Here is a 13,179-nt window from a genome sequence, read left to right on the forward strand (position 1 = left end):
GAGGAGAATGGGGCATAGCACAGCATAAGGCAAACAGTGCTTCTCTCTCTCACCTCATCTCTGTAGACATAATGGTTTCTTTGCCTGCTCTTCTCTGCTGTAGCATCAAAACTAGACGTTCCCCCTTGACTGCCAGCTGTTTCCACGATATGTTCATGTGTTCTCTGCACCTCGCCACATGCTACAAAGTATATATGAGCTGCTTGTCCCAGGAAATATGATGAGAAAAGGCCTTAAGTCCACAAGAATGTATGAAGAGAGCAGGCAGGTATGGGAGCATGACCCTAAGGCAGGGCATGCTGCCACCCCATCTCAGTATAAAGGATAGACCTCTGAATCTGTGTGGTGTTGCAGGTGTGCTAGCCTGAGTGTGTGATTTAGTTAAAAGGTCTGTTGGGTCCTATATGGTGAAGCCTTTTTAGGGTGGGAGCCTTTTAAGGGTGGGAGAAAGGATTCCAAAGCGGGACAAGATACGACTGTGATAGGACCCATACTAGAGGCAGACTTGGGGACAGGATTCTGGCAGCTGCCTCTGTGTCATGTTGGAGGCAAGTGATGTGCAGAAAGATTCCCGTGCCCTTACCAGTTATGTTTGTGATTCCTAGATGGCAGCCTTCCCCTTTGTTCCACTTCTATTCTTGCATTGTGCTGGAGCAGATGTCAGATTACCCACCACTGGCTTGTTAGTGTCATTACATAGCTTGTCAAATGCATGGTTTCTGCCCTGTCATTGCCTCAGATCCCATTTCTGCTCCCACAGGGGATGGTGCAATGGAGGTGATATTCCATGTCCCTTGGGAATATTTGACAGGATGTCTTATCAGTCACTTATGTCTTCAGCCACTTCTAGAGCTTGTCTTACTGCCAGGCTGATGTGTGAGTGCTGGAACCAGCAGGGATAGATTTGCTGAGGAGTTAGGACAGACTTTGCATGCTTTTGGCAGAGATGAGGCATGAGCTGATTATGTCCCCAGAGAGACTACATGTGCTGACACGGCCTGGAAATATACCTGCCTGATTTCTTCATGAAGCATTTGGTCTGGGTCTGTCCTAGAAGCCCCTTGGGCAGCTCTGATTCTCTTTCCCTCTAGGTCTGGTGAAGGCAATCAACACTGCTGTTGACCTGATTGTGGCTCACTTTGGAACCAGCAGGGATCCAGGGGTGAAGGTAAGTCTTGCTTTCAGTATGGCTGCTCAACATCATGAGCAACGTAGAGAGGATGGAGAAAGATTGCCTCTCCATTCTTTTCCAGTTCAAAAACTAAGAGGCATCAAGTAAAGCTAGTAGTACCAAGAACAAAACAAAGAAACCTGATGTTATGTCATGCAGCAGACAGTAAATGTGTGACAGTTCTTGCTGCATGATATTGGGGATGCTAAAAGATTACATGTGTTTAAGGGAAGATTGGAAAAATACAGGGAAGGGAAATTCATTGATGTCTACTACACACAAAGGAATCATGTCCACCTTAGGTAGTCCTAGTTGTAGGCTGGGACAGCATTATTAAATTGAAGTATTATATATTTTTGCTCCGGTTTGACTGTTTCTTATGTACTTGCATGATATACTCTACCTGGTAGAAAATACCAGGCAAGCTGGACCTCTGGTCTGATGCAGTACAATGGCTCTTTTTTCTCATATAGTAGAGAGTTATGTCTCCTTTCTCCATCTATCTCGTGATTGTGCTCTGGCACTGGTGGCAGGGCACAGTGCAGTGCCTTGATGTATGACAGGACTCCATAATGATAAAAAATGTGTTAGTCATTGCCCATCTGGGGCAGGTGGTCTTTCCCTATGGCCTTTACCACATACCCACTGGCTTCAGAGTGCATCTTGATTGCCCATGGCTGTCTTTGGCTTCTGCTCCTCTCACCTCCCATTTCTGGACTAACACAAGCAGAGCAAGCTTGATTGATTGACCCAGACAATGTTTTCAGTCCTGTGATGCTCAGCGTGTTCGTGGTGCCTCCTCTCAAACCTGAATAATATCCTTCAGCTGCAGGGACTCTGGGGCAGCAATGTAACACTGTTTGGAAATGACAACTGCTCCTGGAGTGCCATCCCCAAGGAGAAATTTGACTAGGACAGATTCCAAGCCAATTCAGTCTTATCTCACAGCCCAGGGTAATTTGCCCCTAATTACAATTGTTGCTGAAGCAGAGATTGCTGTGCAGTGTAACTTGAGCTGTTTGGATTTCCACAGCTTTTTGAAAACTTCACTGTGAATTTCCTTCGCTTGCTGTCTTGGTTTGGGAAATAATTGCAACGTTCACCCATTACTTTACTTGCCAGACAATGCTATGGTTTTGATCCAGGGTTTCTTTATGTGTCAGAGTGACAAGGACTGAACATTCACCTGTCAAAAGGCAGCACCGGTACATGATGCTCCCATGCTTGATGGATCTAGCAGGATTATTCCTGACCCAGAAGTTCAGTCTGAGTTCAAAACTTTGTGGACCTAACTGGCCAGTGTAATTCCAGCTCAGCTGGTAAAATCTGTGTCCCGAATACAGCTGCCTTGGACCACCAACATGATGTGTAAGGTCCAGGGATGACCCCTTTGGATTGACCCTTGGCATCTCAAGGACTGCATGCAGCAGAATGTGTCCTTCTCTGCTGATGCTGGGCTCTTACATGCCTCCTCACTTCAGCCTGGGCTCTGCCCAGCCATTTTCCCCTCATCCTGTTTATTTATAGTAATCCCTAGGAATTATAGCTCAGCTTGTCACTGACTTAAGTGTTCCTTAACCCCTCTGTGCTCGAAGTTCCTAGGTCATTTTCTGCTTCCTGCTTCTAAAATAGCAATGTGAAAATCTTCTACGGCAGCAGAAAAAGTCCCATCTCTTTTCTTCTTCCAGCAAGACAGCCTTGGTATACCCGTGAGGAGAACTGGGTATCCCTTCTAACTGGAATATCCTCTTTCCAAGCTGGGATATTCTCTTACCAAGCTGTCGCCTTATCTCAGCCTGGGCCAGACCTTGCAGAGAGCAACCCAGAATTGTTTTATGAGGCAGCAAGGGTGAAGAGGAAGAGCCTGCCTGTTCCAGGAGCTGCTGAGCTTCATCATAGCCTGGGTATTGCCAGCTAGGTGACTGTAGTAAGCAAGTGGGACTGGAATGTTTGCATGTGTTTGTACCATGTAGAGCAATTACCAACCCTCTCCCTGTTGCCTCTTCTCCCTTAGGCCAAACTTGGGAACAGCTCCGTGAGCCCCAATGTGGGACATCTCATCCTGAAATACCTGTGCCCAGCTGTCCGGGACATCCTGAGTGATGGGCTCAAGGCCTACGTCCTAGACATGATCATTGGCCAGAGGAGAAACATCCCCTGGAGCGTGGTGGAGGCATCCACCCAACTAGGTATGGAGGATGTGTGGTGATGCTTGCCGCTCTGTGGTACTGCTGTGCTGTGGCTGGGAGGTGCTGGGGAAGGTCCAAATTCTCCTATAACAGGCCCTAGCAATGAAAAAAAGCCCAGACAAAAACCAAAAACAATTCCCTTTTTCCCCCCTCTGAGTTTCTGGGTTGTTTCTAAACCTTCATCTTTAGCCTTGCACAGCTGCAGGTCTAAGGCAGAGCTCTGATCTATAAGAAAATTTGCACACACAGCTTACTGCTCTCAAGTATGCCCATGTCACCTGCACCCTCTTCTAGTACCAGTCTGCACCCCAGATTGTGGCAGTGGCTACCATCCAGCAGAACCCCTTTCTGAGGTTACAGATGGCAGGTCCACACTGATTTCTGCATCATGAAGAGCTTACAGCCAGGGCTGGGAAGCCTTCTAGCCTGTTTGTGGCAAATCTCCTGCTCTGGGTTTCTCTCTGCGATTGCAAACACCCCAAATTATAACCAACTTCAATGTTATTTTTGCCTGGTGATTCTGAACCGAGGGACATGATTGCCCCTGAATTGTGGGAGGCAGGTCCCTGGGGCACCTTCATGCATTGAAACTCTCCTAAAGTTTTGGAGTGACAGCCTGAGAAAGACTGCAACCCATCTCCTCTGTGGAGTCTAACTGTTGGAATGGAGTAAACTCATCTAGTGGAGGGTCATGTAGGCATGGGAGCTGGACACATTATCATAGTATCATAGAATATCCCGAGTTGGAAGGGACCCATAACGATCATCGAGTCCAACTCCTGGCACCACACATGTCTACCCAAAAGTTTAGACCATGTGACTAAGTGCACAGTCCAAACGCTTCTTAAATTCAGACAGGCTTGGTGCAGTGACTACTTCACTGGGGAGCCTGTTCCAGTGTGCGACCACCCTCTCAGTGAAGAACCTCTTCCTGATGTCCAGCCTAAACCTCCCCTGCCTCAGCTTGACACCATTCCCGCGGGTCCTATCACTGGTCACTAAAGAGAATAGATCGGTGCCTTCCTCTCCACTCCCTCTTGTGAGGAAGCTGTAGACCGCGATGAGGTCTCCTCTCAGCCTCCTCTTTTCCAGGCTGAACAGGCCAAGTGACCTCAGCCGCTCCTCATACGTCTTCCCCTCTAGTCCCTTCACCATCTTCGTTGCCCTCCTCTGGACACTCTCCAACAGTTTCACGTCCTTTTTGTACTGTGGTGCCCAGAACTGCACACAGTACTCGAGGTGAGGCCGCACCAGCGCAGAGTAGAGTGGGAGGCATGGGAGCTCAGACATCTTCTGGCTTTGCCTGAAGGCTGCTTCCTGTGGTGCTGTTTTGACTTTGCTGACCACAACTAATCCCAGCATTTCACTTCTCTTGACAGGTCTCTCTACCAAGCTGCTGCACAGCCTCTATAGCAAGATCAGCCAGTACACGGAGCTCACCAACCACGACATGAGGTTCAACGCATTCATCTTTGGCCTTCTCAAGTAAGCAGGCTCCCTGGGCTGACTGCATGTCATTGTCCAGGGCTGGCAGAAGGTGCTGCTCCTTGAGTGCAAGCAGGCACAGTTGCCAATGAAAAGACTTAAGAAACCTGGGAAGCAGCTTCCCAGTTGTAGGTGAGAGAAGGAAGAAGCTGAGAGCCTCAGGGAACACCAGAGGGATCAAAACCTACCCCTACTAGGCCAGGACTGAGAAGGGTTGGCTGTAGCCCACTGAAGAACATTGTCAGCTTATCCTGACAAAATGCTAGGTGGGAAGAGTCTGTCTGCCAGGACTCATATAGGGATCAACATAACATGCATATATTACTCCTGAAAATCCCTGTGACACTGCTTCCTAGGGCTGCAGTGAATCCCAGCACATGAGTCTCTGAAAGGGAAATTTCCCTGGTCCAGGACTCAAGGCTGACCCTTCTAGTTTGGATAAAGAGTGTAAACACTATGCTCAGTGTCAAACAGAAAAAGTCAGTGGTGTTCTGTCTCTGCCTGTGACAGGATGAATGCTGTTAGAATGGTACTTCCCTGTTCCTCTGCAGATGTGAGCAAGACCTTTGAGACTGGCAATGGAGTCCCCAAGGTCTCCAAAATTTTTTGGGACCCCTAGGAGAAAACTATGCCCTGCTCTCCCGACCCAGGCTGGCCCAGCTCTCTTCTGCAGGCACAGGATGCCAGCATATTTTGGGCCAAGCTTGATGCAGTGATTTCATGTTTGTAGTTGATTTGCCGCTTCCATGTGAGCACTTCTCAGCAAAGCTAAGCTCTTTATATAGAAGCTAAGTGGTGTGGAAACTTCCTGGGAGCACGGCTGTTAGGGATTACAGTTGCACAATGCCACATTGCAAAGCAAACAGGTTTGCTCCTTCACAGGCTGGGTGGCTGTGATCAGTGCATGCTGATGGGAGTGATGAAGGGGGCAAATTGATTTTTGCTTTTTCTCTTCTTCCCTGCCTGTGTTCCCTTCTTACAGTATCCAGTCCTTGGAGTTCTGGTTCAACCACCTCTACAACCATGAAGGTAAGAGGCTGTGGGCTAGAGAGGACCAAATTCTGCATATTGTGCAGCACAGATCTAACCTCTGGGACATATTTGTCTCTTGGTGGTCTTTCAACCTGTTCTGCTCCCCTTTGCTCTGAGCTGAAGGGCTAGACTGTATTGCACTCCTAGTGCAGATGTTGCTGGATGGCTGCTCAGCTAAAGGAAGGGAGGTGGAAGTCAAAGCTCCATGCAGCTCCCTCCACCTGAGCTGTGGAGAGCCTGCCCACCTGTGTCCTTCCCAGCTGCAGCTGGTAGCCAAGGCTATATCCTACAGTACAAATCCCTCAGTCTACCCTCAGGAGACCAGATCTAACCCTCCTCAAATGTCTGTGTCCCCTGTCCAGTGCCTGAGAGCTTCGTAGAACTGGAAGTGTGAACACTTATCTGAAACCCTTGAGGCACGTGAAATAGAAAGGAAAGCCTTACGGCAAACAAACAGCAGATTTTCCTGGATGTATCTGTTATTTTTCTTTTTAACCAGAAGTGTTTCTGGGGTGTGTAGATAACCTAGCAGCAACAACCAAGCTGCCTGATGCCTAGAAGCTTCATGACTAAGTGCTAAGTGCACAGTGAGGCAGACACCCTCGACCTGCTGGATTCCCTGAGAGTGCTGCTGGCTCAGTGCATGCCCAGCCTAGGGCCCCGTGCACTGCAAGAAGTCCAGCCCAATATCTTCTAGCAGGTTTGGGGGCTGACAGCAGACATTGCTTGGGTCCTTGTGTGCTGTCAGCACTTTGGAGCAGATTGCCTTTGTACTGAGCAGTGTAACAAGAGGAAGCACCCTGTTTTTCTGGAGCAGGACAACCGTTGCAAATCTTCTGTTTCAGTCTGTTTCAAGCCATCATTAAGAACTGAAAGTGTGAGGTGGGGCTGCCAGGTGGCTGAAGGCTAGGCATAGGGTTTGCAGATAAAGTGCAAATCCTGTCTGCGGTGTAAGTTTGTTAACTCACTGCAGACAAATGGGCGCAGAGCCTATGCCAAACTCTGTCCCTGTGAGTGACACCTGAAAACAAAGCTAGCGGCGGGGCAGTGCAGAAGTGGCCAAAGGAAGTGAATGCTGCAGGTAGAAATACTATTCTATTTTCTGTTAGGATCCATGGTGCAGCCCAGACAGATCCCTGGAAAGGCTGCATTCTGCTGTCCCTGACACCTCTCCCTGTAGGGCACTGGTATTGGCCCAGATCTGCAGCTCCTTGTTCATATCCAGGGGGCTGGAAAAGAGAATCTTAATGTGTGCCAACCCTCTCTGATGCTTTTTGTTTGCACCCTGCTCCCATGGCATTTGTGACAGAGGTTGTTCCAGTGGGTAATCTGACAGGCAGGTGGTGGCTGCAGGAAGCAGGATCTGGGCCAGTTTGCCCAGTGTTGAGCCTCACACTGCAGCCACAGCTGTGACCAGAAACCAGTGCTCAACTCCTTTCCCCAGTAGCTTCTTGGTGGCTTGGCAAAGGTGGCAAGGGCCTCTCATCTAACCAATGCCTCTTGCCCTACAGATATCATCCTGGCACACTACCAGCCGGTGGGCTTCTTGTGCCTGTCTCATAGCGTGTGCCAGCCTCTTTTCGAGGAGCTCCTGCTCCTTCTCCAGCCTCTATCCCTGCTGCCCTTCAACCTAGACCTCCTTTTTGAGCACCACCTGATGCAGATGGGCAAAGAGCAGCAGCAGCAAAAGGAGCTGCTGCGTGTGAAGCAGGACCTGCTGCTTTCTGCACACTCCACCCTGCAGCTGATGCGGACGCGGGGCAGCAGTGAGGATCACGATGGCTTCAGCACTGCCCCTGAAGCATGCAAAGTGGGTGGCAGAGATGGTGGTGTGTCACCAGGCCACAGCCCTGAACGAGCTGCAAGTGAGAGGGTCAAGGGAGTGGGGGCCTCCTCTGGAGATGGGGACAGGGAGGAAGAGCGGAGGAAGGTGCGAGAGAGCACGTGTGAGGGGAAGAAAGATAAGCAGGCGGGCTGGTGGTACCAGCTCATGCAGAGCTCTCAGATTTACATCGAGGGCTCGACTGAAGGCTCAAAGCTCATCCGTTATGAAAAGAAGAAGGCCTTGAGTGCTGTCCCCAGGCCAGCTGAAACCCACAGGACACCACCTCCACGTGAAGACGTGGTGGAGGGTGCAGAAGCCTGCCCCATTGTTGAAGGCGTCTTGGAGGAGAAGCCCAAGGCCGCCAGCAGGCCAAGTCCTGGAGCTGTGGAAGAGCCCCTGGAAAAGCCCCAGCAGGTACCAGCCGGTGAAGAGGTCAAGGAGCGGAGCTGGCTCTTCTGGATGGGAAGCCCCCCAGACTCAGTGGTTACAGAGCTGAAGCGCAGCAAGGAGAAGGAGACCGGGACTCAGCAAGGTTTGGGAGCAGCAGCAGCCCCCCAAGAGGAAAGAAGCACCAGTGTATCAGAGAGCAGCCAGCCCATCAAGTGGGGACACTTATTTGGGTCCAGGAAGGTGCAAAAAGAGCCCAGGCAACCTAACAGGTAGGGACATGGGTGGCTTAGGGCTGGAGGGGCTGGTTAAGCTGGAGCCGCAGCAGTGTGGGCGGGAGTCAGGCCAATAGCCTACCTCTGGACTACACTGTGGTGGTACAGCAGAGGTGAATAGGGAGGTCTGTGTGTCTGGAGAATGCTGGGTCCCTTGGAAAGGAAACAGTCTGGGGACTGCAGTGCATGTTGTGCGATTCAGACCTCTAAGGCATGATCTTGCCATGAGAGGTTGCCTTCCCCACCATGACCTGCTTCTCTCTCCTTCTTGCAGGTTGCCCTCCGGCTGGCTGAGCCTGGACAAGTCCATGTTCCAGCTGGTGGCCCAGATGGTTGGGGCAAGCATGTGGCGAGAAGCAGCCCCTGAGCCAGAGCCCCTCTGGACAGAGCCACCTGAAGTGTCACCCGTGCCACGGCCAGCCCGGGGGCTGTGTCCCAACCCTCCCTGGTGAGCAGTGGCATGTGACTGTCCCACAGGGGCTAGGGACATGGTGGGATGGAGTTCACATGGGTCTGACTGTTGTGGCAGGAGGGGTTTCTGCCCCCCTGGTGGTCCCTGGGCTTCAGTGGCGTGAGCATCCTGTGGTGATCTAACTCTTTCTCTCCTTCCTCTGCCCGCAGCGAGGTGAAAGCTCTTTGCCATCACATTGCCACCGAGGCAGGACAGCTGAGCTTCAACAAAGGGGACATCCTGCAGGTCATCTCCAAGGTGGATGGTGACTGGCTGCAGTGCAGCCTCAGCTCCGAGAAGGGACTGGTGCCCATCATGTACATCACCCACCTGGAGAATGAGGACTATTGACGTGGCTGGGAGGCCAAGCACAGTACTGTGGGCTGCTGAGGCTCCTCTGGGGATGCCCACCCTGCCAGAGGAACAGACAGCTTCTTGCTAGTTTCTTACCTTTCTTGCCATTACAGAATACAGTAACCATAGGTGGTTCCTTCTTGCTCTTCCTCATGCAGCTGCTAAAGGCCAAACTGGCCATGGGGCCTTCTGCGAGCTGCACCTCGTATTGTCAGGCATCGCTGTGCATGCAGCCACACCAGGGACCATCTGAGCCCCCTCCACCCCATGCCACCTCCAGCACCTGTAGGTGGTGGGCTTGTACATAGCAGGGATCCAAGCAGTCCCTGCCAGCGCGGCACTGGCTCAGTTTCACACTAGAGGGTGCAGGATGCTGTCCGTCCCCAGCAGGATGCTGGCCGGCCTCCAGCACCCCCGCTGTCATCAGCTATGGGGTGGGAGCACCATGCACTGCCACGCTGCCTGGCCACAGCTATGGGAGGGGAAGGGGTGCATGTGTGTGCAGAACGAGGGTGTGGGGGGTCATGAGGAAGGCACGTGGATGTTCAGTGTGATGTAGGTCAAGGTTGGGTAGTGCCACCCTGTGCGGAGCTGGGTGCTGCGGGGGTGCCCCCGCGCCCTCCACACTAAGCAGGGAGCCAGTGCCTCGGATGCCCTGGGATGCTTGGTGGAGGGGGGTGGGCGGGGAGGCGAGGGGGTGAGGGCAGGGTCCCTGACAGGGCTAGGGATGGGATGCTATTTGGAGATGGGGGCCATGCTCCCGGCAGGGGAGCAGGGGGTTCTCCCAGAGGGAGCAGGGGAGATGGGGTTGGGGTAGGGGGGATGCTCCCCGTGGCATGGGGTTGAGGGCAAGTGTTGTGCACAAGCACAAGGGGCTGCTGGGGGTCCTGGGCTCCTTGGCAGAGGCAATGCCAGCCCACCCCTGCCTTGCCATGTTCTTGGGGTGGGGTGGGGGTCCTTGCCTGCCCACTGGGTGGGGGACAGTGTTAATGAAAGGCCGTGCCAGTATTTGGTGCCTTGGCCGGGTGGATGCTACTCACGGCGTTGTGCCTGGGCTGGCTTCCCCGTGGCGAGGGGCCCTGGTCTTGCAAGGTTACCTCCTGCTTGTACATCGCTTAGTGGATGTCGCACCATATTTAATTTGTATTTCCCCATTAGAACGAGGTGTCTCACCTTTATTTATTTCTTTATTTATGATGCATATTAATAAAAAAGGTGCTGATTAAGGTCCCTTGCTCTGCAGCCTTATGATTTCAGCCTGTCCCTGAGAAGGACCTGGGAGATACCTGTGCTTTGTCCTGCCTCCAGCCATAGCCAGCAGCAGACCTTCAGAGCAAGATAGGTTGTCCCCTGCTATCCTTGGCTCATGGCAGACCATGGGAGAGGGAGGAGATGGTCGCCACCTCGCCAAGAGTGGTAGATCCAGTCCCTGTATCATCCAGAGGTCCTTTCTTCACCCCTCCAAAGAATCCCCAGACCCAGGTTGGATGTGGCTGCCCCTGCCCCTGTTTCCTTTCTCCGCTGTCCTGGGTGAGCCCATATTCTTTTGTCCCTTTCCAGCTCTGGCAATGCCAGAGTGCCTTGTCTTTATTCCCTGTGCATGCTTGCAGGGGCCAAGCAGGCTTCGGACAGCAGTTCACACCAGTTCAGTCTGGGATCTTCTTTGCCAGGGTGCTCAGGCCCAGGGCGTTGTGAGTCAGGTGTCCATAGGTACGGCCAAACTGGAACTTGTAAACTGCAGACAGCGGGAGAAGGTCCTGAGCAGTGCAGAAAGGAGGTGGTGAGGATGGGTTTTGGGGCTGGGGACCCAGGGCCTGGGACAACCTGTCCACGAGGCTGAGTGGCTGTGGGTCACCTCACAGGGAACAGCTCTGGGGCATTTGCACTTTGCATATGTGGGTCTGTCCTCACCCTTGAAGGATGACCCTAAATGATGTTGAAGCTGCCAGGAAGAAACTTGTTTGGGGGTACAGGCAAACCTCAGTTGGGCTCTGCAAGATGTGGCTATTAATGGAGTGCTTAGGGACCCTGCTTGTCCCCTCTCATCCCAGCCCTATCCCTCTCCTTGCAGCCTCACCTGAGATAAAATATTTTTGGGGATCATCATCCTCCATGGAGTAGGGGGATCCTTGTGATTGGAATGCAGATGGCAATGTGCATGGGGCAGTGGCAGCTGCTGCTGTTCCTGTGGCTGGGTGGCCTTGGTGGCTACCTGGCTCACGAGGGTCATCTGCAGGATCCTGGTGGGGATATGGGGGTGTGAGTACTGCCAGGGGTAGGCTGAGCAGGGAGAGGAGCCTCCAGTGCTGCTGTGCCCTGGAGCTGGTCCCAGTCTGGGGAGGGAGACTCAACCAGCCCTCAGCACAGGGAGCTCAGCATCCCCCCGGCATCCCTTTGGCTGGGACATGGTGGCAGAAAGGTGGATGTGGTGGGGTGCTGGTGGTGATGGAGGGAGGGGCAGATGATGTCTGCTGGACTGCAGCTTTATGAGCACCTCCAGAGAAGATGGGAGCAAAGACAGTAATGTCACATGCACAGGTGCTTCCCTGAACCCAAACCCAGTAAACTTCCACTGTAGCAAACAGTGCAGGACCCTTGCTTTGTTACTGCAACAACTGACGTCCTTCTCAGCCTCCTGGTGACAGGCTCCCCATAATGGCCAGCCCCATGTCCCCCTGCCCTCCATGGTGGTGGTGGGGGGGGGGCATGTCCCCCTGCCCACCAGGGACAGCCCTGGACCCACAACGCGATGCACACTCGGTCCTGCCCATCTCATGTCACTGTCCTGCATGGGGTCCTGGGACAGCAGCCATGTCCTCCACTCCTGCTCCTTGTGGGCAGATCCCAGCCATTGCTGGACGATGTTGCTCCTGGCCTCCTTGAAGATCTCAGAGTAAGTCTTGGCAAAGAAGTGCTGGGCTCGGGGGATGAACCCTGGGAGCAGAGCATCCGTCACGTGGGAAGCAAGAGGGAACCCTGCTTCACGGCACAGGGGTCTGCTCTGAAGCAGTGATGGGGCACTGGGGCCCAGCATTAGGTGAGGTAAAGGCATGGGGGTGGGATGGGGGGGGGGGGGGGGAATGGAGGGTGCAATGGGAGCACAGATGCTTTGTAAGGGCTAAGAGCGGGGAGGGGACAGCAGCACTGGGTGCTGGCACAGGCAGGTCACCACGCCAGGCCAGATGGCCTCTTCCTACCTGTATATCCAGGGATGGCCGTGCAGCTGAGGGGCTGAGCACCTGCCCCCCTGCAAGCTCCCAGCCCTGGGGGCGCAGCACCCCAGCAGGACCTGTGAGTAAGCTGCAGCACCAGCCGGTGGGAGCTTTGGACCAAGGGGCTGTGCAGGGGTGGGGATTTCAGCTCCATATATGGTTTCCTCACACTCAACCTGCAGTGTGCACAGTGATCAGCGTAGCTGCAAGAGCAAAGTGAGGGCAGGTGGGAAGCCACGGGTGACGGTCCCTGGCCACCAGCATGTCCCAGCCCTGTGGCACCACCGTGCTCACCCTGGCTGCTGACAGAGAAATACGCACGCTGGCTCCCCAACCCAGAGCCAGTCTCTCCAACCCCAGAGCCAGTTTCCCTCAAGCTGTTTGGGGTCCCGTAGTGCTGGGGACTGGGGGGCCCCTTGACTGTGCCACTTTGCTCCGGGCTGCTGCTGCCTCCCTGGCACAGCTGTGGCTGTACAGGGTTGCTATGGATGCCCTGTACACAGTGTCCCGAGAGCTGTCGGTTCCCTTCCTTCCCAACACGGGGAGAAAAAAACACCCTTGGGATGGTGGCTGGTGACAGACTGGGCTTTCTGCACTGCTCTCACCCTTTTCTGGGTGCCATGGGTGCAGCAGCTGGTCCTACTGTGGCTTGGCTGTAGGGCTCCTGTCTGGGTCTCCAGATCAGCAGGGCCCTGGGCCACATCAGCCTCTCCCCAAACTCAGGGCATCCCTTTGCCTTCCCAGGAGAAGGAGGGCCTTGCCCAGGAAAGCCGAGGAGGACCATTACACAGCAGGGCT

General features: G+C 53.4%; 1 protein-coding gene across 1 annotated transcript in view; it reads left to right on the forward strand.

Annotated features, from left to right (window-relative positions):
• Positions 1 to 10,383, forward strand: part of LOC310888781 (AP-4 complex accessory subunit RUSC2-like) — a 46,774-nt gene extending 36,391 nt beyond the window's left edge. The window contains exons 6-12 of the mRNA XM_083815862.1: positions 1,092 to 1,168; positions 3,186 to 3,360; positions 4,740 to 4,845; positions 5,828 to 5,874; positions 7,389 to 8,361; positions 8,639 to 8,812; positions 8,986 to 10,383. Of these exons, the coding sequence (XP_083671988.1) occupies positions 1,092 to 1,168; positions 3,186 to 3,360; positions 4,740 to 4,845; positions 5,828 to 5,874; positions 7,389 to 8,361; positions 8,639 to 8,812; positions 8,986 to 9,166 (1,733 nt within the window). The 3' untranslated portion in view covers positions 9,167 to 10,383. The remainder of the gene's footprint in view (positions 1 to 1,091; positions 1,169 to 3,185; positions 3,361 to 4,739; positions 4,846 to 5,827; positions 5,875 to 7,388; positions 8,362 to 8,638; positions 8,813 to 8,985) is intronic.
• The last annotated feature ends 2,796 nt before the right edge of the window (positions 10,384 to 13,179 follow it).

This window comes from Anser anser (assembly GCF_964211835.1).
Source record: "Anser anser genome assembly, chromosome: W".
Classification (NCBI taxonomy): Eukaryota; Metazoa; Chordata; class Aves; order Anseriformes; family Anatidae; genus Anser; species Anser anser.